General features: G+C 44.3%; 1 protein-coding gene across 5 annotated transcripts; it reads left to right on the forward strand.

The window, feature by feature from the left end:
• Window positions 1–595: 595 nt before the first annotated feature.
• Window positions 596–21831, forward strand: inppl1b (inositol polyphosphate phosphatase-like 1b). 5 transcript variants are annotated; one of them, XM_030112283.1, is made up of 28 exons: window positions 596–785; window positions 1290–1814; window positions 2971–3034; window positions 4836–4974; window positions 5166–5286; window positions 5512–5655; window positions 5920–6007; window positions 8889–8966; window positions 9132–9269; window positions 9400–9514; window positions 10062–10162; window positions 10241–10343; window positions 10428–10624; window positions 10847–10964; window positions 11101–11197; window positions 11296–11434; window positions 11565–11664; window positions 11807–11895; window positions 13129–13210; window positions 14231–14320; window positions 14412–14525; window positions 14610–14698; window positions 14794–14881; window positions 15194–15346; window positions 15771–15852; window positions 16294–17092; window positions 17180–17295; window positions 21282–21831. In XM_030112283.1, exons 2-28 carry the CDS (start codon window positions 1678–1680, stop codon window positions 21373–21375), a joined length of 3675 nt encoding a protein of 1224 aa, XP_029968143.1. In that variant the 5' UTR covers window positions 596–785; window positions 1290–1677; the 3' UTR covers window positions 21376–21831. The 5 variants fall into 5 exon arrangements, with proteins under 5 accessions (XP_029968143.1, XP_029968160.1, XP_029968132.1 ...); XM_030112300.1 differs by lacking the exon at window positions 596–785 and having other exon boundaries at window positions 1065–1814; window positions 5512–5522; window positions 5595–5655; XM_030112272.1 differs by lacking the exon at window positions 596–785 and having other exon boundaries at window positions 1065–1814.
• Window positions 21832–21949: the final 118 nt, after the last annotated feature.

A 21949-nucleotide genomic window follows, 5' to 3' on the forward strand; every position in this document is an offset into this window, starting at 1 on the left:
GACAAAACCTTTAGCTGTTCCTTAGAGGGGACTGAATCAGTCTGAAGAAGAAGTGATTATAGAAGAAGGGTTAACAAGAAGCAGCATCAAACTGGGATAGACTTGCGTCTATTTGTTTTATGGGTTCTGCGGTCGGTGGTCGGTGCATTTCTGCTGAGTAGTGAGAGGCAGAACAGCAAATGTGGGAGCAAACAGCTTCCCACAGGGTTATATGCTCCAGCTAATGGAGTGGGAGGGACGTAGGAGGGCTGAATAATGGGTGATGTTCTAGGAGGGCAAAACGAAGAAAGTTAAGGATGATCATAACCATATGGAGGCTCTGTTTTGCTGAGAGGGAAGAAATGAGAAAGAGAGGGGAGGGTGACAAAAAGAAAAGGATTGGTAAACATGCCTGCCAGAGAGTGAAAAATGTGAGGGAAAGAAACACATTTCTAACATAAAAGATAGAGTAAGCTGCCCTGTGAGTGAAAAGCTGTTTTCTGTGTGAGTAAAGATCCACGGCAGAGGGGGGAAGACAAAAATAGAGAGGGAGAGAGAAAAAGGAAGTAGTCTGCTGTTTGACACAGTGGTGGTGAAGTTGAGCCCCTCACAAGAATTCTCCTGGCCGTGTCCGCCATCTGGAATGTCGAGTCACTTCCTCTGTCTGCTCTGACGGGGTTGTCCTCTGCCTCGCTGCCCCCTCCCTCCGCTCTGACAGCACTCTGAAGAACCGCTGGAGACCACGCCAGAGCGGACGGGACTCCTCTGACAAGACGCGCAGCGGCACACAAACATCCAGCGTGAAAGTAAGACCCCCGGCGTCACCTCCATCCAAACACACGCGCCTTGAATGGGATCCGCTCTTTGAAGAAGCAAAAAACAACTGCAGTCATCAGCTGAACTTTTCTAGAGGGTGTTTCCTTTCCCTTATATGGCCACAGAGCTGGGAAATCATTTGAATTAGTCTGGTTTCTGTTGCATGCCTGTCTGGTTTTAGCGCTGACTGTGTTTCTCAGATGCCGCTTGACTTGCTTGTTTTGCCATTCTTGGTTCTTCTTTTCTGTTTCTTTGCATGTGGGTTTTTGTTTTGGGACAGGAGGAGGGCTTGTGTTTGTGGTTAAGCTAGAGGCACCGTCATCGCCTCAGGGGTGGCCGCTCCATTCAGACTCTGCTCATCTCAGTACCTTCCCCTCTGCCTCCGTCTCCTTCCCTTCCTCACACTGCTGTGATGTGTTTGTTGGAGCAACACACACCCACCTGGGCAACACCCACTTCCAACTAAAAACTGAAACTGAGTCTCTCTCCACAAGGGTATATGCAGAGAGGTGGACTGGAGCCTCTGCTGAGGAGCAGGCCGTAGATGGAGTGATCGAACCTCCCCATCAGCTGGACGCTTCTTCGTTCTTCCTTCATCGTTGCAGGATGTGCGACCCAGAAGAAACCAGCCAAGGACCCAGGAAGTGCGAGCCGATAGGCTTGTCTGTTTGACAGTGAAGAAAAGGATCATGGGAAATTTTGAGACGCCACATTAGATCACCCACCGCCCTGCGCCGCTGATGACTGGAGTGACAGACCACCAACGAGACGCCGTCCCCTGAGCACGTCCGTCACACCGAGCATGCGGCGAATTCGTGCTAGGTCAAGTTCGTCACCTCATGCGGACTGTCTTTGAGAATCTGCCTCTCAGTATTCGTCGCCATGGCGACGGCTGCATGGTATCATCGAGATATCAGCCGTGTGCACGCCGAGGACTTGCTGGCACGGGCAGGAAGGGATGGCAGCTACCTTGTGAGAGACAGTGAGTCTGTGCCAGGAGCCTATGCATTGTGCCTGCTGTGAGTACACACACACACACACACAAACATGCACGCACATGTTCTTCTACACGTAGACCGGATGATTCAGCACATTTACCTTCAGGATGTATTTTTTTAATGCAGATTCAGATGTTTACTGTTGAGACAGTACACGTCTTTGGAGCACCTGTCGCTGTTGATGAACAGCTCTTGTTCGTGATGACACTGATCGAACACAGACGATCAATGCAAGGGACTTTCTTTGCATTCCAAATCCAGCAGTGCTGCATACATTATTGATTCTCTGTTTATTATTTGTCCCATAATTTAAAAAGTGACACCTTATGAGCAACCGTTCAGAATTGTCTTAGCTTGTGAGATGTTTTGAAATTGGCCTAAAGAATGGTTAAGTATTCACAAATTCATCTCTGCTTCATGTCCTCTTTTCTAAATTGATTCAGCAGCTTCGCCCTGTCGTATCCATCACGTTCACCATCATCTGCCAACAGGCAGCAAAAGAACTACTATGGCTAAAAGTGGCGCGTACTGGCTGGGCCAATTTCACACGTACGCCCTCTGTAGACGAGACTGTCCTGTTAAAATAAAGCTCATCTCCGCCAGTTAAACTCAAGCTTATGACTCCCTGTTTCCCCACTTACCCCTGTTTCTTCCCCGGGGCCCCTGAAAGTGGGCGGGAGCTCCAGTGACCGCACTACGCTGACTGCTCATCAGCCCAAGCCAGATACATTCCTGAAAGCTGAGCCTGGCTGCTCACAGCGGCTCCCTCTTTCCCTTCAGCTTTTCCTCAGTATCTCACTCCCCTGGTTTAGTTTCAGTCTCTTCTACACAGTCGTTATTTGTCCTTGGTTGATCTGCAACAACAGTCACACTTTGTCCATGCTGCGGCACAGTAGCCGATCGATTAAAACTGCGGCTCACCCTTCAATGAAACCAATTTTTGTGAAAGGACACAGATGATGATCTGAGTGTCTTCCACACTAGTGTCACTAAACCCGGCTATCATCAATAACGGCCTGCAAAACAAATGACTTCTTGTTAGGACGGTTGCAGCATCCTTAAGTCCGGAGATGGGGCCCTTTTTAAATCACTGAATGAAAATCCATTTTCCCCGTGGATGCTTGCTTTTGTGTTCGTCTGTAGTGCCACTAATACATGTTATTCTGTCCCTCCCAAGGTTTCAGCGCCATGTTCACACCTATCGTATTCTCCCTGACACTGAGGGTCTTCTGGCAGTTCAGGTGAGTGTCTGTCATTACACCACACTGAACGCTGTGACTGAAAGAGAATAAGCCGAACAAAGGAAACCATAATAGAAGTCAGAATCCTTGGCACAGACTGTACCCCCAGACAGAAGCCGGCGGGATGAAACAATGGTTAGTTATTGCTTGTTGAAGGGAGAACAGGGGCATGTTTGTGTTTTCTCTCTGTAAGAGCTCTATTAGCACTGCTGTAACTTTGTTGTTTAAATGGCATCTCCGCCATGTGGCTGCGTGTTTGCTGCGTGAGCTCAACAGCACAGAGGAGAAATTGTTTTTTATGTCTCAGAGATTCCTACTCAACCCACACACTCGGTCATTGACCAATGGGTGTGCTTATTTGTTATGTGTGTGTAAGAGGCTGTTTGTATTAGGCATAATGAGTCTGCTGGATGTTTCTCTTTCTAAGCCGTAGATGTTATATGTCTGTTTTTGATAGTTTGAGCTTAGGGGGTGGGCAACTACTTAATTATTAGACTATAAAATCACAAATATGCACAGCTTGTGATCACACAAGCGCACACATACATTCACAGCAAGAGAGAAAGTGAGAGGAATATGTATACACTATATATATTTTTTTGCATTAACCACAAATAACCAGACCTTTTTTTTTTCATAACAGTGTCTGTATATTAAAGTTCAACGACGAGTCTCATTGTCTGGAAGTTGTTTTTAAGCCTTTAGCTTGGAAAAATCCTTTCCTCCTCCAATAAAGACCTTAAACTTGGTTGCTATTTTAGTTGTTTTTCCACTGCCATCAGTATAAACCTCCACTTCGTATTTTCCCTCACTGGATTTGCTCCACTAACTCGCTAGTCGCATGCTTGCCTTTTTGTTTTTCCAAGAGGGCTGAGGAGGTATTTTAGGGCCAATTTTGTCTTTCACTGTCTCTCATTCGCTTTCATTTCTTTTTAATTGCTTTTCAAGAGATCCTTGTGGTACAGGAATGCTATTTGAAGAGTTTCTGGCGAAATAGGACAGGTAGCTTAAGCCAAAAAATGGTTTCCTTCACCGAGAAATGAAAACAAAAGCTTCTAAAAATAGACGACAGGAAAAGAGTTCATTCAGTGTTGTGGTCTAATGTGTGCCATCTTGGTTTCGGCGTGTGTCTTGCATTTCTTTGTTGTGCAGGATTTTTTAGTGAAGCTTTACCTGATTTTTGTGTTTTAAATTAATGAATATCTGTTTGAAAAATGATCAGTGCTAGTAGATACTAGTTTAACGGGGGTATGGTTTCTTTATTTCTTCTGTCTGACTGTGAATCATGACAGCGAAGTGCTGTCACACAGCCAGGAGATCTAGGTTATTGATCTTGTAGGCTGCGGCTTTCTGAACACCCTATGGGAGGCTTTTTGTTATCACAGCACATCATCTGCGTGTGGCTTTTTCTCTCATGCAAACAAACTGTTCCGCTTTGTGCTACCAAGAAAAATTTGATTATGGGACCGGTGGGGGTAATAGTCCCATGAGAGACACCTATTCACAACCAGATGAGTTATACATGATGTGTATTTTTAGATACTGAATAAAATGTTTTGGAAGAATATATGTTCTAGAGTTTTTATCTGCTGTTTCTCAAGAGGGCAGATGACCACAATGGCCGTAGACAGCAGTGGGTTTCCTTCAGTCTTTGCAGAATTGACCGAAGCCTCGGTGTTTCAACCCACTCCGTTCTGTTTGAAGCTCACACGCAAGCTTTTTTTCTTGACGTCTGACACATTTTATCATATCTAATCTCGGTTTGTGAATGTGTCTGCTGCTGTGTTTGTGTGTCTCACAGACGACACAGGGGGTGCAGGTGAATTGTTTCCGGACACTGGAGGACTTGGTGTTGGGCTACCAGCATCCACACAAAGGTCTGGTCACCCCTCTGCTCTACCCCGTTCCCCGTGATACAGACACGGGAGATGAGAGCTCAGGTGGGCCGCCAGCTGGAATTACCACACCTATATGAGATGTTTGTTCTTTATATGCACTGCACCATTGAACATACTGTATATGCTCGAAACAAGGACCACTTAAAGTCCCTCGACTGAGAGCTGCAATATGTGTTGCAGTGTTTTTTTTTTTTTTCCCCCTGCTGAACCTTCGCTGTGGTGTGTTTGCACAGATGATGAGAAACCGCCTCCTGTTCCAGCCTCCGTCAACACGACGCCTTTCACCGGACTCCCGGCAAAACCAGCCCCTCATACTGTATTCCTGGATAAGTTGCAAGACCTGAACACATCCAGGTAAAACTATTTAATGTGAAAGTTTAACGGAAAAAATTTTTTAATTGAAGAAAGGATTTCATCATTTCCCATACTTAGAGCTCATGCAAAGCTGTTCTCAGTAGTGCTTCTGTCATCACTCCTAATCTTTAAAACAGCTCAGTAATCAAACTGAAACACCAGCAATGTCATTATAAGAGAACATTTTCAGTATTGGTATCCTTTTCTGTCTGTTGTGTCTGTCAGCAGCACTGCAGGTGAGGTGATTGGCCTGCTCAATGACTACCTCTTCAGTGAGCTTCCTCTTGACATTGAGAATGTGCACAAAGGGGCCACGACTCTCTGTCACCTCAAGCGTACTCTCGGTGCAGCCTGCCAAGGTCTGAACAGGTAAGCGTCATTCTTCACTGGATGTTGATGATAAACTTAAGTTATGAGCTGATTTTCTCACCACTGATCTCTTTCTTAATGTTAAAATGTCTTTTTCCTTCTGTGCGACTTACAAGGGAAAAGTTGGTCTTTTCTCTTGTTCATTATAATTTCGGTATCTAATATCTCTGTGTAAAACAGTGGGTTTCATTTTAGTTTGGCGAAATCAAATCAATACGAGTCAGTGTGTATGATTATGAAGCTGTGCATCCAATTGTTCCACAGTGAGATCGATCTGACTCTCTCAAGTCTGGAAACCCTCGCCAAAGTCTTTGACCATCCCAGCTGCACTTTAACAACCACCAAGGCACAGGTAAAGTACTCACCTTTCAGCATGCGTTTAGTAATAATCAGTAAAATTATAAAATTGGGTCTAAAATGCACACAAAAAAGTAAGGAGATTTATATTTGGTAGATTATTTATTATTTATAGCAAACTTCCTGCCAATAGATCATGCACAATTAGACACTCTGGTTATTTCACTTCATAACCAGTGCCACATTTATCAAGTAACATGCATTTGTGGGATGAACAGCAGAGCAAACTACTCTGAAAAACTCTTCTTTGCCTCAGAAAAGCAACTGTTCTTTTGCTGTCGCTATAGACTTTTGTTTAGATAGCGAAATTTTGGAGAAACAACACTTTGGCAATATAACTATTCATTCACTTCATTTCCAGGCTGCATGAAGCCACTTTCATAATTGTCTGGACAGAGAACCATCAGCCACATCGTTTCGTCAATAATCACAGCAAAGTTTAACTGGACAGACTTGGCAGACCCAAACGTGTTGTGAGGGTCTGCTGGGAACGTCTGGCGGAACCCTCTGTCAGCATGGCTTTCAACTCCCACCTCCGGGAGAGCTTCTCTCATGTCCCGAGGGAGGCTGGGGACATTGAGTCCGAGTGGACCATGTTCTCCACCTCCATTGTCGAAGCAGCTGCTCGGAGCTGTGGTCGTAAGGTCTCCGGTGCCTGTCGTGGCGGCAACCCCCGAACCCGGTGGTGGACACCGGAAGTAAGGGCTGCCGTCAAGCTGAAGAAGGAGTCCTATCGAGCCTTGCTGGCTCATGGGACTCCCGAAGCAGCTGACGGGTACCGGCAGGCCAAGCGAACTGCAGCCCGAGCAGTTGTGGAGGCAAAAACTCGGGTCTGGGAGGAGTTCGGGGAGGCCATGGAGGAGGACTATCGGTCGGCCTCGAAGAAATTCTGGCAAACCGTCCGGCGCCTCAGGAGGGGAAAGCAGGTCTCCGCCAACACTGTTTACAGTGGAGGTGGGGAGCTGCTGACCTCAACTGGGGATATTGTTGGACGGTGGAAGGAATACTTCGAGGACCTACTCAATCCCGTCGCCACGTCTTCCGTGGAGGAAGCAGAGGCTGAGGTCTCAGAGGTGGACTCGTCCATCACCCAAGCTGAAGTCACTGAGGTGGTTGGCAAGCTCCTCGGTGGCAAGGCACCGGGGGTGGACGAGATTCGGCCTGAGTACCTTAAGTCTCTGGATGTGCAGGGACTGTCTTGGTTGACACGTCTCTGCAACATCGCGTGGCTGTCGGGGACGGTGCCTCTGGATTGGCAGACCGGGGTGGTGGTCCCCCTGTTTAAAAAGGGGGACCGGAGGGTGTGCTCCAACTATAGGGGGATTACACTCCTCAGCCTCCCCGGGAAAGTCTATTCCAGGGTACTGGAGAGGAGGATCCGACCGATAGTCGAACCTCGGATCCAGGAGGAACAATGCGGTTTTCGTCCTGGCCGTGGAACAGTGGACCAGCTCTATACCCTCCATAGGGTGCTCGAGGGTTCGTGGGAGTTTGCCCAACCAGTCCACATGTGTTTTGTGGATTTGGAGAAGGCATTCGACCGTGTCCCTCGTGGTGTCTTGTGGGGGGTGCTCCGGGAATACGGAGTCCGGGGCCCCTTGTTAAGGGCCGTCCGGTCTTTGTATGACCGGAGTAGGAGTCTGGTCCGCATTGCCGGTAGTAAGTCGGACCTGTTCCCGGTGCATGTTGGACTCCGGCAGGGCTGCCCTTTGTCACCGGTTCTGTTCATAATCTTCATGGACAGAATTTCTAGGTGCAGCCAGGGGCCGGAGGGGTTCCGGTTCGGGAACCACAGGATTTCATCTCTGCTTTTTGCAGATGATGTTGTCCTGTTGGCTTCATCGAACCCGGACCTACAGCATGCACTGGGGCGGTTCGCAGCCGAGTGTGAAGCGGCAGGGATGAGGATTAGCACCTCCAAATCCGAGGCCATGGTCCTCGACCGGAGGAAGGTGGCTTGCCCCCTCCAGGTTGGTGGAGAGACCCTAGCCCAAGTGGAGGAGTTCAAGTATCTTGGGGTCTTGTTCACGAGTGGGGGACGGATGGAGCGTGAGATTGACAGGCGGATCGGTGCAGCGGCTGCAGTGATGCGGTCGTTGTATCGGTCCGTCGTGGTGAAGAAGGAGCTGAGCCGAAAGGCGAAGCTCTCGATTTACCGGTCAATCTACGTTCCCACCCTCACCTATGGTCATGAGCTTTGGGTCATGACCGAAAGGACAAGATCCCGGATACAAGCGGCCGAAATGAGCTTCCTCCGTAGGGTGGCTGGGCGCTCCCTTAGAGATAGGGTGAGGAGCTCAGTCACCAGGGAGGAGCTCGGAGTAGAGCCGCTACTCCTCCACATCGAGAGGAACCAGCTGAGGTGGCTCGGACATCTGTTTAGGATGCCTCCTGGACGCCTCCCTAGGGAGGTGTTCCGGGCATGTCCCACTGGGAGGAGACCCCGGGGAAGACCCAGGACACGCTGGAGAGACTATGTCTCTCGGCTGGCCTGGGAACGCCTCGGGATCCTCCCAGAGGAGCTGGAGGAAGTGTCTGGGGACAGGGAAGTCTGGGCATCCCTGCTGAGACTGCTGCCCCCGCGACCCGGCCCCGGATAAGCGGTAGAAAATGGATGGATGGATGGATGGAAGTTTAACTGTTTGGCTCCAAAAGAGAAGTGTAATCCACTCAACTTTACTGCTCATTTCACAAATACATGTTCCTTACAAATGTGAAACTATTTTAAAGAGAAATGAAAATGCTTTCCAATGTAATATTTTTTGTTGTTGTTTTTATACAAAAAAAAAAAAAAGAACATGATGAAGTGATGAAACACCGTGAAAACAATCTGTTGGTAACTTATTGTGTATTTTGTCTTGTGTTGTGGACAAAAGGGTCCAGAGATGGAGATGGACACCTTACTGTGTAAAATCTCAGCTTTGGTCAGCCTCCTGTCTTCGCTGGAGAAAAAGGTGTGTTCATGTTCAGTTGAAGTGTTTCTACGGAGCTGAAGAAAGGAAACACCAGAAGTGGTTTGATCAAGTGGATTTCCACTGTGACAAATAAAACACAGATTGTTCTTGTCATGGAAAATTGAGTATAAATTGTAACACTGCAATGACGTTTTCCCCATAAAGGTATTAAAAGCGTTACAAGACGCTGTGACCAATCACAATCTGGCAGTGCAACCGAACCCACCCCCTCCTGAACCAACTCCACCCAGCGTACCGCCTGTGAAGAACAACGACAGGCCGCTGCCGGTCCACTCCTTTCAGGTGAGTCAGTGTTGAAAGACAGACCTCATCTTGCGACATGCAAAGCTGTGATCTTAATCAGAGATTATTTTTGAGATAATCAATAAAATTAGTTGACCTCTAATGCTTTGTGATCTCTTTGTGTGTGCAGGTGAAGATGGTGAGGTACGGCAGGCAGACTGTTTCCGTGGATGTGGACACAGGAGTGCTGCTGTTTGACAGGAAGGCCGGCTCCTTTGGTATAGAGAGGGTGCCACATGACAGAAGTGAGAAAAACACTGTTGAGATGCTTTGGCACTGTCTTCTCTTACAAAAATTTTATAATTAGAAATACACTCGTTAAATTATAAGATTAGGAGAAAATTTTATTAAAAAAAAAAAAAAAACTGAATTTGAACCCACGCAGGCCGATCATCAGCTGATTAGAGGTTCAAGCACAAAAAGGTGAAACTGAATCAATGCTGTCAGAACTGTCAGCTGTCAGTATCTTTAAAATGACTGTTATATCTGATTTTCAGCTATGAAGAGAGAGCTTATGCAGCTCCCACATTCCAAATCTTTTTAGAGTCACAACAGTGTTTGATGTAGAATTTCAGGAAAGCCATATTTTTGCAAATAAAATGAGACTTTTTAAGGCTGTAAACATTCGACAAGCTGGCAGACTGTTTGAGTTGACTTTTCCTGTTTACTTGGGTCCTCTCCTGTTTCCCCTCTTTGGATTTTGAGGCTCCTACTTACAACTTTGTTAAAATCCACCAGGACAGAAGGTGTGTACACTGCTGTTTATGCATGATGTAATTTTGTGCCTTTCAGTCCTTCAGATTGTCAAGTTTCAGAGCAGTCCAGCCAAAGTTCGCATGGTGGTCGGCAGTCATCACAACACACCTCGAGAAATGACCTTTGAGAGTGCACGGGTGAGGCAGAAGAAGAAGATCCGCTCTTCCTTGCAGTCTGTAATTTCCCTAAACCTGATTTACTGTCATCTCTTGCAGAAATGTGACTCCTTCTGTCACCTCCTCCAGCTAATGAGAACTCGGCACTGTCAGCGGAGTGAACCTGACATGGTCTCTGTGTTTGTTGGCACCTGGAATATGGGTGAGCGGTGATGCGATGACAGCTTTTTACTCCTCAAATAAAATAAAAGAGGCCTTATTCTCATATCCTGACTTGTCTTTGCAGGTGGCTCCCCTCCTCCTCGAAGTCTGCAGTCGTGGGTGACTAGTTGTGGTTTGGGACACACACCTGATGAGTCCATCTCCTGTCTGCCCCATGATATATACGCCTTAGGAAGCCAGGAAAACCCTCAGGGGGAGAAAGAGTGGACCGAACATATCAAAGCAACTCTCCGCAGCTACACTCAGATCGACTTCAAACAGGCGAGTCTTGTCCTCTCAGCATTTTGACTCAAATTTCATGTCACGCTTGTTCAAGCGTATCTTCTGTACACCTGCACAATCTTTGAGTCAGTTGTATCTAATAAGTTTGAGTAAAAAAAAAAAAAAAAAACTTGATTACTTTCCTGATTGATAAACTTCAGGAAAATAAATGTCTCCGTGCAAGGCTCGACGACAGTTGTAATGTCTGAATTTGCCCTGTAGGTGGCAGTGCAGTCCCTCTGGAACATGAGGCTGGCTGTGTTTGTCAAGCCGGAGCATGAGAGTCGCATCAGCCATGTGAACACAGCCAGTGTGAAGACTGGTCTGGGGAACACACTGGGTACACTGCCCTTCACTATCTCATCATCACAGACAGACACACACACACACACAAGTACAGGAAGTGGAGAACATCATCGCTGATGTGTTCCTGTATGATTGACCTCAAGATTAAAGTCTGATTTCTGTTGTTTCAGGAAACAAAGGCGCTGTAGGGGTCTCCTTCCTGTTCAATGGCACTTCTTTTGGGTTTGTGAACTGCCACCTGACCTCTGGAAGTGACAAAGTCCTCAGGTGCAGTGTGTGCAAGAAATATGTGTGTGTCCTCAAATGTCATTTCTCAGCTTTATTTGAAGATGTTTTTTCTGTTTGGCGTCACGTTTGCGGTTCAGGAGGAACCAGAACTTTGTGGACGTCCTCCGGTTGCTCTCTCTGGGTGACAAACAGCTCGGTGCGTTCGACATCAGCCTCCGCTTCACTCATCTCTTCTGGTGCGGCGACCTCAACTACAGGCTGGACCTGGACGTTCAGGTCAGGCCGGAGGGTTTCACCTTCCCTCTCATTGTTTTACTTTCACGATATTGTATGCGGGATAATAGTTACTTAAGAAATTCCTAGGCGCTCACACTCGTGGTTCTCTCTGGCCCCCCTCACTCCACAGGACATCCTGAAACATGTGTCAAAGAGGGAATTTGAGGAGCTCATGTGTGCAGACCAGCTGACCCGAGAGAGGCACAAGAGGAAGGCCTTTCTCAATTTCAGTGAGTTCCGGTTTGCCGTTGCACTGTGCAAAACACTGTCATTCAGATGTGGTTTAATAGTCAAATCTAACTTTTTTTGTTTGTTTGCTTGTTTGTTTGTTTTTCTCTGCTTTTTTTTCTCCTGTGTATTATCACGTTTAAGCGGAAGAGAAGATAACATTTCCACCCACTTATCGCTATGAGAGGGGATCCAGAGACTGCTACCTGTGGCAGAAGTACAAGACCTCAGGAGTGAGTCATTTCTTGTACCACCAGCGCATGCCGGGAAAACAGGACAATGCCCTGTAACAGATCGTTAAGAGCGCAGTAGAGAGGATGCAGGGTAACACAATGAAAGCAATGCTGGCATCTATAGAGCTGCTATTGGAGGCTGTTCAAATTCCTGAACTTCATCAAGGTTTTCGTCCACACTCATAAAATGCTTTACTTTCTTATGGCGTGTTACATTTTGTGAATCCAACCTGGAATTTTACCTATAGGGTCCAAAATGTGTTGTTATTTTAACGTAAAATTTATTTATACAACCGTGATTATTATAAATGGTATCTTCCATCACTTTCCACTAGAAGATTTGATGTTCAAGAGTCAAATTCAGGTCATATTTAGCCAAATTTATTCTCATACCAGATCAGTAAAATAACTCTACAAATATAATCCAGCTCCCCGGTTTTCCTTTTGTTGGAAAATGTTAATAGATAAAGCATTCATTCCACTTTTTGAATAATCTCTAAAACTCTGACTGTATTTCTCCTCGAACCATTTCTAAAGCATCTCAAAACTCAGTCCTGCTGCAGCATTTAGCTTGTTTCTATATCCGCATTTCCCGTCATGCGATGGTTTTGATGTTGATGCGATTTTGCGGGAACCAAGGTTGCGAGCTTTCACTGTTGAATCTCATGCATTGCTGCAAACATTGCTGCCATCTGCCGTGCCGGTCTGCGTCTCTGTGTTACATTATGACTGAAACAGTTGTACATAAGGAAAATTAGAAACTGCAGATATTTTTTAATTCCAGTAAAAACTCCAATAATTTCCCCTCTGCAGTTTCTACATTTTTAAATGTCACCCTGTGTGCAAATTTGCATATTCAAGTGAGTCTGTTTCGGCTTGTGGCCTCATGTTTCACAGTCAGTTTAAATGCACAACAATATATAGATGCTGTGCTGCTACATGTAGTAAAACTACATAGAAAATATCCAGGGACTTTCCTATGCATGCACCTCTTATGGGATCATTCATTTGTAACAGAATCCTATTGACGGCGTCTGTCGGGATTGCGACAGCTGCAGGCCTCGCCACTAAAAATAGAAGGTCACAAATTAACCTTGAGTCTAAAGCAGGAATGTCTGGCATAAGAGGAATGATGGCACACTTCAGCACACAATATATATGTGTGTGTGTGCATGCGGAGGTACTGCATATTAGGAAGCAGACTTGCATTGCTGATGAATTCTGTGTCTGTAGGTGCGAGTCAATGTTCCCTCCTGGTGTGACAGGATCCTGTGGAAGTCTTACCCTGAGACACACATCATCTGCACTGCATATGGTAAGATTTGATGCTTTTAAATGCTCAGTGGAACTCTATTTGCGTTGCACTGTTTATTCAAACACTCAAGCTCCCCCACCAACATCAACCTCCCACTTCTATGAAACAAGTTTGAAAGGGAGAGCGGTCATTAAAGGACAGGAAGTGGAGCAGAGGTAAAACCAATGAAGGCTTAGCAATGTTGAGAAGATGTGTGCCAAATATACACTGCGATCATCCATCTAACATTAGAGTTACAGGGAACCAGAGCACTCACCAGACAGCAGAGGGCAAATACATTCTCATTTTAAAACATTCGACAAGCGGGTCTTTGGATTTCAGGAGCCGACTTAATGTGGCACAGAGAGAACAAGCAAGCTCCACACAGGAAATCTTTGACCTGGAATCAAACCAGAGTTCATTCTTTGTGAAGTGAAAGTACTAACTCCCATCCTGCACTACAGTTTGCACAACTCATCGACTGAACTCATCAACGCCTGCCAGCATGATGGAGTCTCACTCTCCCCACAGAAAAATAAAACCTGAAAAAATGAACCCACCAACCCCATGGACAGTCTGACGAATTTCTTCAATTTCTAAATTTTTAAACCTAATGCAGTGACAGTAATGCAAACAGTCTATAAGCAAGTATAATAATTATGCCTAAACTAAATATATAACAGCAGTAAATTCAGACCATTGGCAAGCCTCCCAACCTAGATGACTCTGCTTTCAGTGGTATCACTGGTTTTAAGAGCAACCCGGAGAACAGTAAACCCCAACACCCTGGCCTGTGGTTAATTAAAAAAAACAAAAAAACAAGGTCATTTCCTCTGTTTTAACCATGACTTCTGTATGTGACTAACTTCAGTCAACAACCAAACCAACTTTTCTTTCTTTTGGCCCTGTAAAGTTTCAATAGTAATGTTGAACGATTACTAAAAATGTGCCTTAGTGTAACTGACTCATGAATATAAGGAATAGCCGATATGGGATATTTAGAGTTGCTTTTACAATATTAAATGATTGTTGTTGTACCAGGTTGCACAGATGACATCTTCACAAGTGATCACTCGCCTGTTTTCGCTACCTTCCAAGTGGGCGTGATGTCTCAATCCAGCTCCAAAGCAGGTGAAGCCATTGTGTTTCCCCTTCGAGCACAAACATGTGAAACCTGCCCGAATCCATTCTGTAAACATCATTGTCTCTTCAATTTAAATAGATCCAAATTCTGGCATTGAGAGAGCCTGGATTGAGCTCGAAGGCATTGAAGCTATTGTGAAGACTGCGAGCAAAGCAAAGTTCTTCATTGAATTTCATTCCTCGTGCCTTGAAGGTATGGTATCACAACAAAAAAGACATTTTCATGCAGCATTGTGCAGCACAAGAGCCGAGATTCTTTCATATCTTTTCTGAGCAGAGACGCGACGCTCCAGCGAGAATGACGCACAGGGCTGTGATGTTCCAGGGTTTCTCAAACTGGGCTGGTCCTTCAAACATCTGCCAAAGGTCAGCAGCTCAGTGCAGCTGAGACATTGATGCTGGGTGTTATCTGTTTTTTAAATCTTTTTTTTTTGGTAACTCATCGTTTCTCTTGGTCTTAGCTCCTCCCAATCATGTCGCACATGGAGTATCTTCAGGACCAACACCTGCTGCTGTCTGTCAAGTCTTGTGATGGATTCGAATCATACGGTTGGTTACGTGACTCATTTCTATCATGCAAAAACTGTAATTAGATGAAACAGGAGAGATTGTTGCATTTTGTTCATTTGAATCTGGCAGATTGAGAGAAGATATTTGCAAAATGCAAACCAAACAATTCTCTTTTTTTGTGAATGTGCATGTACAGTGAAGCACATGTTCATACAAAAACCTGTGGCGATCGTTTTATTTTTGAAGTGCCTGAGCTGGCATTAACTATAAGAAGACACCAAATGAAACATTGTAGGCTGAGTAGATGTTACTTTGTGGAGTGTTACAATAATGTGATCATCCTTATTCTAGGTGAATGCTGTGTGGCTCTCCGCTCTCTCACTGGTGCATCAGAACAGTTTGAGACGTTCCTGAGTCACCGAGGAGAGGAGATGGGCTCCATACGAGGGCGGGTTCGGATCCACGTGCCCAAAGACAAGAGAGGAACCCGGGAGAAGATCTATGGTGGGTGAGCCCAACCAGGTCGTTTCTGAATCTCTGCGCTGCTCGCACTGTCACTTCCCACTAAACTTTCATCTCCACTGTTACTGCATTCTTTCACTCTCCTGTGAGTCTCACATTGCTTCCTCTATTTGGTTCCTCAATGACCCCTGGCTTGGCTTTACACTTGCTGGTATCTATCGACCGCTTCCTCTTTTGGCTTCTGACTGACTGATCCTGACCAGATGCATCCTGAGACACTGAAACAGGACTGATGGGTATTAAACGAGCAGGTCAGGAACGACACACACACACATACGTACACCTCCATGCTGTGTGATTGCCATTGCCAGCCTTTGACCTACAGTAAATGCACCACAGAAACTTTGTAGACTTCTTTGGTCATTTAGAAGTAGGTTGTTCATTTTCTGTGCTTTGACTTCTTCAGAGTGGTTCCATTTAGAGAAGGACGACAAAGGTCCCGGCAGAGGAAGCGTGTCTCCCGCAGTGACGCGGGTGCCAGTCAACAGGTAAGAACCTCCCTTCCCCAGCGTTGGATGGGATAGACTGCAGATTTCTGTCTGCCTTTTAGAATGAAACAGATGTAGAAGATGTGTGCTTAACGGTGGTTTGATGTTGAGACACAAAGAGCCAAACGAAAGTGGAACCAAGCTGACAATCAGCTGACTCTAACTTCACAGGAGTTTGGGCTGTTATTATATCAATGTGCTTGATGCCACTTGACTTTACCTTTTCACATTTGTGTTTGCGAAAATCACATTACATTAGTCAGGTACTGCACCTCAGAAACGCATTTCACTCCTCATGAAGAGCTAATGTACAAGTGGCAGATTAAAGTTATATGTATCATCAGTGCAGACTGTCAGAAGTGTCCCTTCTAGTCTGAACAGTGTGTCCCGGTGAGTCCTGAAGTGACTGAGAATTTGATAAAACTCGGCTATTCCCTGCAGGTCCACTGTGGTCCCTCTCAAACTAACTACGAGCAGCTACACCAACCCCGCCTACTTCATCTTTGAAGGCGTGTCTGTGCCGCGCCAGGTGGAGGAGGCTCTCCCCCAGCGAAGGGACCCCCAGGTGGTCTGGTCTGGTAACGAGGCCCTGCAGCTCCCCAAAGTCTCCTCCGCAAGACCGGGATTCGACAGAAGACCCTGTCGCCGATCTGACTTCACAGAAATTGAAATTCCGGCCATCTTGCCGCAGTGCACACCGAGCAACGACCTTCAGACAGGACAAAACAGCTCCTCCTATCAGCTTTTTCCGGCGAAGAAGCCGTCTCCCATACCTCCGCCCTCTAGTAAAGTCATCTCACATTATCAGGAACAGACTGCGAAGCCCAGAGATAAATTCCAAGGTAAAAATACTGTTCTGGATGCCATACAGCCGGAAAGCAACGTAAGGAACCTGTACATGAATCATTCGGCAATAATCCGAGAGAAATGCAGAAGGAATCAACACCAGCTTCATCCAGAAAGGACCAATCCTGTAAAAACCACCAAGGCGCCGTCAGCGTTCCCTTACACCCCCACTCACGCAGCACACTGTCAGGCCTCTGTTCCCTGGTTAGTGGATCAGCAGCCCCCGCCGCCCACAGGAGACAACTCGCTCACTGCCTTGCAGATTGCAAAATCGCTCAGCGAAGTGGACTTCTTCCCCACAGAGACGAGGGGCCCGTCCATAACCAGCCAGAGGCCCGGTTACAGAAACGGCCCCTCTGTGCATGGAGATAGAGGCTACAGGTGGGAGAAAGAGGTATGAGCCTGCCCTCACTGATTGCTTTTTAAGAGACATTTCTAGTCATTCTTTGTAAAACTTGACTTTTTATTTGCTTCAATACAGGTGTCAGTCCTGCAAGGCGCACCGGAGACAGTGCGAGAACTCCTCAGCTCTCTCGGGCTTCAGAAATACACCCTGGGGCTTCGCCTCAACGGCTGGGATGATCTGGATTATTTCAGGTAGATTGAAATTCAAAAGAAATACTCCCAATACTGGTTCCCCTCATTTCATATAACAAGATTGATAATGTGAATACTGTCACTGCTGGAGTTGAAAAAAAATGGCAAATCTGAATCTGAAATCACTGGTTCAACAAATGCATATAAAGTTAGTCCTATTTCTGGACTAAGATGTTTGTTTGATGAACATCAAACAGGTAAAAGAGGTAAGGAGAAAAAACATTACGTATTTCAGAGACTTAAGAAAAAACAACATGCAGTGTTATAAAAGTATTTTCCATTGACGTCATCACTGAGATATTCTGGTCACATTTAGGAAATTAAAAGCAAGCTTAATCTTTAACACTGTTTTATTTGCAATGCTAAAAGCAACAAAACCACAAGTCTTTTCCACTACTGACTGTCCCCATGTTCAGGATGTCGTGCTTCTATCTCTCAGTACATTTCTGTGTGAAGTACTGTGTGTGAGTGAAACAGTGGCCAAGCTGTTTTGGTACAATAACATATCAAACATTTCTTTGTTATCTCGTTCCCACAACACCGAGGCTGAAGGCAGCCGGCACTTTCACGCACATGCACGCACATGCACACACACACACAAACACACAGAATGCCCAATGCATGATAAAAACTGAACATCAGCTCTAACACCTATTTGACCACTCTGATCTCTTCAGTTCATCAGTGGTAAATCCACAACACTCACTGCACTTGTTGTTTGCAGTTTTAGCTTCACATTGAGCTGAACTCCTATATTTAAGAGCTGCTGACCAAGAAAATCAGCTCTGAGGGCCCAAAACGTGGATAGTGATATCTCTCAGATTTTAACAGAATTTTGCGTGGACAGCATTTACCCAAGTGAAAACTCAGAGGAAATATTTTGGCATATAATAAAGTGGTTGTCATGATAACAACAGCTGTATATTTAGGCTTCTGACACTAGCTTGACACAGCAAACATTTTGAAAAATCAGCCCATTTTGGGAAGTGGCAAAGATAAAGTATACATAGTGGGACACAGTTTTATTTACATGTTTATAACTATGCTTCTTCTGATGAAAAATATTGGGTAACACTGTATTTGAAGCCCCCCTGTATAACACATTATAAATAATTTATAAAGCATTATAATGCCATTATAACACATGTAGCTATAGTTATAAACATTCATAGATGATCACAGTGCCAGGACCTAACCCTAACCCTAAGCTGTATAGTGCTGTATAGTGAGTTATAAAGCACTGTGATCATGTATGAGTGTTTATAACTACTTATAATGTGTTATACCAGTTGCTTAAAGTAAAGTGTTACCAAATATTGTCCTGAGCACCTCATGTCAATAATAAGACTTTTTTTTTGATGAAAATTGACTGAAAATTTCATTCCTGCAAAATAATGGAAATCAGTCTCAGAACAGAGCATAACTGTCAGGATAGCGCCCGACTCTGTGATTTACTGTCGATAAAAAATATTACCACAAACACTTTAAATTGCGACGAAATAGGTAAAATTTCCTGGGACTTTCAACTAGAGGAGAGACAGAAAGAGCGGCAGTTTGTGGTTTGGTAGCCGGTTCCTGCGAGAGCAGCCTGGGCCTCTGATGAACGACCGTGCCTTTTTATGCCTCCACTGACCTGTATAAACGTCTTTCTTCTCAAGTATCACCTGGACAAGTGAACAACCTATATAACGTGACCAGCAACCACTATTTTGGTCAATTTTATTTAGTTTAACTCCCACAAACAACCACAAATTACTATAGATTGGTCTTTTGAAAAAAAAAAAAAAAAAAAAAAAAGGAATGCCAATTTTCTTTATCAAATGCACCAATTATGTGAAACACTTACAATTTATTAATCATGGGACCATGAGAGGAATCCCTTTCAAAATATAGAAATAACTATAAATAATATTAAAAATGCCGCTATGTTGACATTGGCTCTGATCACAGGAGGAATTCAAATTTTATCAACCACATTTGTAGTACAGGTGTCCCTCTCTAAACAGCATGTATGGCTGTAGCTCAGTAGCGGTTGCATAACAACAGCACTTCTGTGGAATTGCCCTTTTTTGACATTTTTTTGCAATATAGAAAATATCAAAAGTCTCATGATATTGGCAAAGATGCATATCACAGCAGGAAATCAAATTTTATTAACTGTGTTTGGAGTGAAGGTGTCCCTTTCTAAACACAATATATGGGCATTGGCTTGTTGTGGGTTCATTTTGGTTAAACAGATGAAAAACTCCCCTCATAGCTTTTTCAGGAATTTTTTTTTATACATATATACATATATATATATATATATATATATATATATATACATACTGTATACATATATATATACTGTATATATATATATACTGTATATATATATATACTGTATATATATATATATATATATATATATATATATATATATATATATATATATATATATATATATATATATATATATACTGTATATATATATTAATTAGCCAAAGTCTAAAAGGCAAAATAGTTCTCCTTACCAGTCTTAAATGTAGTTTGTTGGAACTTTAAAAACTCTTCTCATTATACTTCTGAGAAGATTAACAGATCAGACCGCTCCCAGCCGCACAAGTCAAAATATGGCATATATCATGTTAGCTGGTTTCCACGGAAACCAAAATAAGTTTTGAAGAAATACTTCTTTTTTTTTTTTTGTAATTCATCAAAAGTAACCCATATGCTCTGTTGAAATCAGCTGACCCCGACTTTCCACCTAACTGCTGATTTTCTCAGTCAGCAGCTCTTGAAGCCGAAAAAAATTGGAAGTGGTGGGAGTGAAGCAGACCTCCCAGACGAATCGTTCTCTTTTCGCTGCCATTGGTAAAAACTTGTGTTGAAAACATGGGAAACACAAGGCAGTTGCAGTAAATCTGATCTTATTACTGTACTGCTGTGCATGTGACATTCATTCTTGTCTGTTGGGGTCATTTGTCTTCGGAGGATTGTTTCTTTCTTTTAACAGTGATTCTTGGTAATGCTTCTTATGCTATTGGACAGCCAGTTTCTTGTAAGCAACATGCATTTGTTATATAAGCAAGAGAACTGAGTTTGTGGGGTGAATCAATAGAAAAACTCGTTTCTTTGCTTTACTCTTTTTTTGTGTGTTTTTGGGGTTTTTTTTGTTTTTTTTTTGTTTTTTTTTTAACGAATGAGACCCTTGATGTCTGAAGAAACAAGACAAATTTATTCCTTGCCCAAACAGGAGCGTCAGCAGAGTGTGGATGAGCCATGCACTGCCACAACAACCCGACACCTTGTCGGTCACACGCTGCTGTGAGCCTGTTCGTGGTTGTGTTGTGTGGTTGTGTTGCTCACACAGCGTGAACAGTGTGACAGTTGACTTGCTGATCTCTGAGTGTGAAGTGGGGTTGAGGTCAAGACGGCTGGCAGGCCACTATTTCTTCTCTAGGCCTAAATTCTGGAGTTTGTCCCTGATAACACAAACTCTGTGGGGGCAAGCATCGTGTGGATGATTCCAGACTGGGAATATATGGGATTATCTGGTTGCTAAATTTAATTTTTACTCAATACAACAGCATTGTTTTGTTTAGCACTGGTAAAGAGTTGACAGATTTTTCAACTCACATTCTCAAAGTTGTTACAACGAAACAATTTAAAAAGCTTACCGCATATTTTACATTAAAGATGTGTAAGTTTCAGAAGAAGGGCTGTGATGTTCATTACAATGAAACTGTACAACGTAAATAAGTAGCTCTAATCCAGTTTCCACTGTGACAGTGTCCTGACATGCTTTTCCCTCTTGAAAGTTAGAACTTTGTCATTTTTCAGTTACACTTCAGTGCACTAGACTTTTTTTTATATATCTAGATGGAGAAGTTTTCACCAATGCATTGGCAAAAATATCACATTGCAAAGTTTTCATTGAGAAGAAATGTTTCAACTATGTCTGGATTTTTAATCAAACTTAATCAAACTCTGTTCTTCATCCACAGTGGCATAACTGAGGAGGGCCTCTGTGCTGCAGGAGTTACAAACCCTTCACACCGGCGCAGGATACTGGAGAACCTGCCCAGGAACTGGAACTGACATCGAGAGATGAAAAATCATTATTGGTACAAAACCTCGAAACTCACCTTTTTGGAAATGGAGGAACAGTTTGAACTGAAAGGAGGACAGTCTGATCAGATTGCCAGTCGCATCAGATGGGCTTTTCCGCAGACTCTGCCACCTTTTCATTCACGCCTTCGGAGCGGTAATAAGAGTTTGTGGGTGTGAACACAGCAGAGAGAACATAATGCGATGGAAGCAGCCGTGGCACAGTCTGTTTTAATCTTCAAGTCCATGTTGACAGATGCTGAAAGACCTAAGTGACACCAAAAAACAGAGAGCCTTACAGATGCGTCAGCAAACATCGTTGACGTTCAGAATGTCTCACTGATTTGGTTTTCAATGATTTATTAATGACTGTAAAAAAAAAACAAAAAAACATCTTCCTCTGGTTTCCAGTGAATGTTTACCTTCCACCTTCATCCCTTCTACTGTGTGCTTTCATTACACTGCTATCAATGAGCCTGGACCCGAGCTTGTAAAAGCACTCCATTAAACCTGTAGCGCATAAAATCCATCCATATCTCCTGGAATAGTGTCTGGAAAGCTGGTG

This window comes from Salarias fasciatus, chromosome 2 (genome assembly GCF_902148845.1).
Source record: "Salarias fasciatus chromosome 2, fSalaFa1.1, whole genome shotgun sequence".
NCBI lineage: Eukaryota > Metazoa > Chordata > Actinopteri > Blenniiformes > Blenniidae > Salarias > Salarias fasciatus.

What these genes read in the sequence shown, in the direction of transcription:
- inppl1b (XM_030112283.1), top strand. Translation starts at nt 1,678, where the DNA reads ATGGCGACGGCTGCATGGTATCATCGAGATATCAGCCGTGTGCACGCC. An exon ending in TGACCTTTGAGAGTGCACGG is followed by an intron (nt 10,163 to 10,240) that starts GTGAGGCAGAAG and finishes CATCTCTTGCAG; the next exon opens with AAATGTGACTCCTTCTGTCA. An exon ending in CATCATCTGCACTGCATATG is followed by an intron (nt 13,211 to 14,230) that starts GTAAGATTTGAT and finishes TTGTTGTACCAG; the next exon opens with GTTGCACAGATGACATCTTC.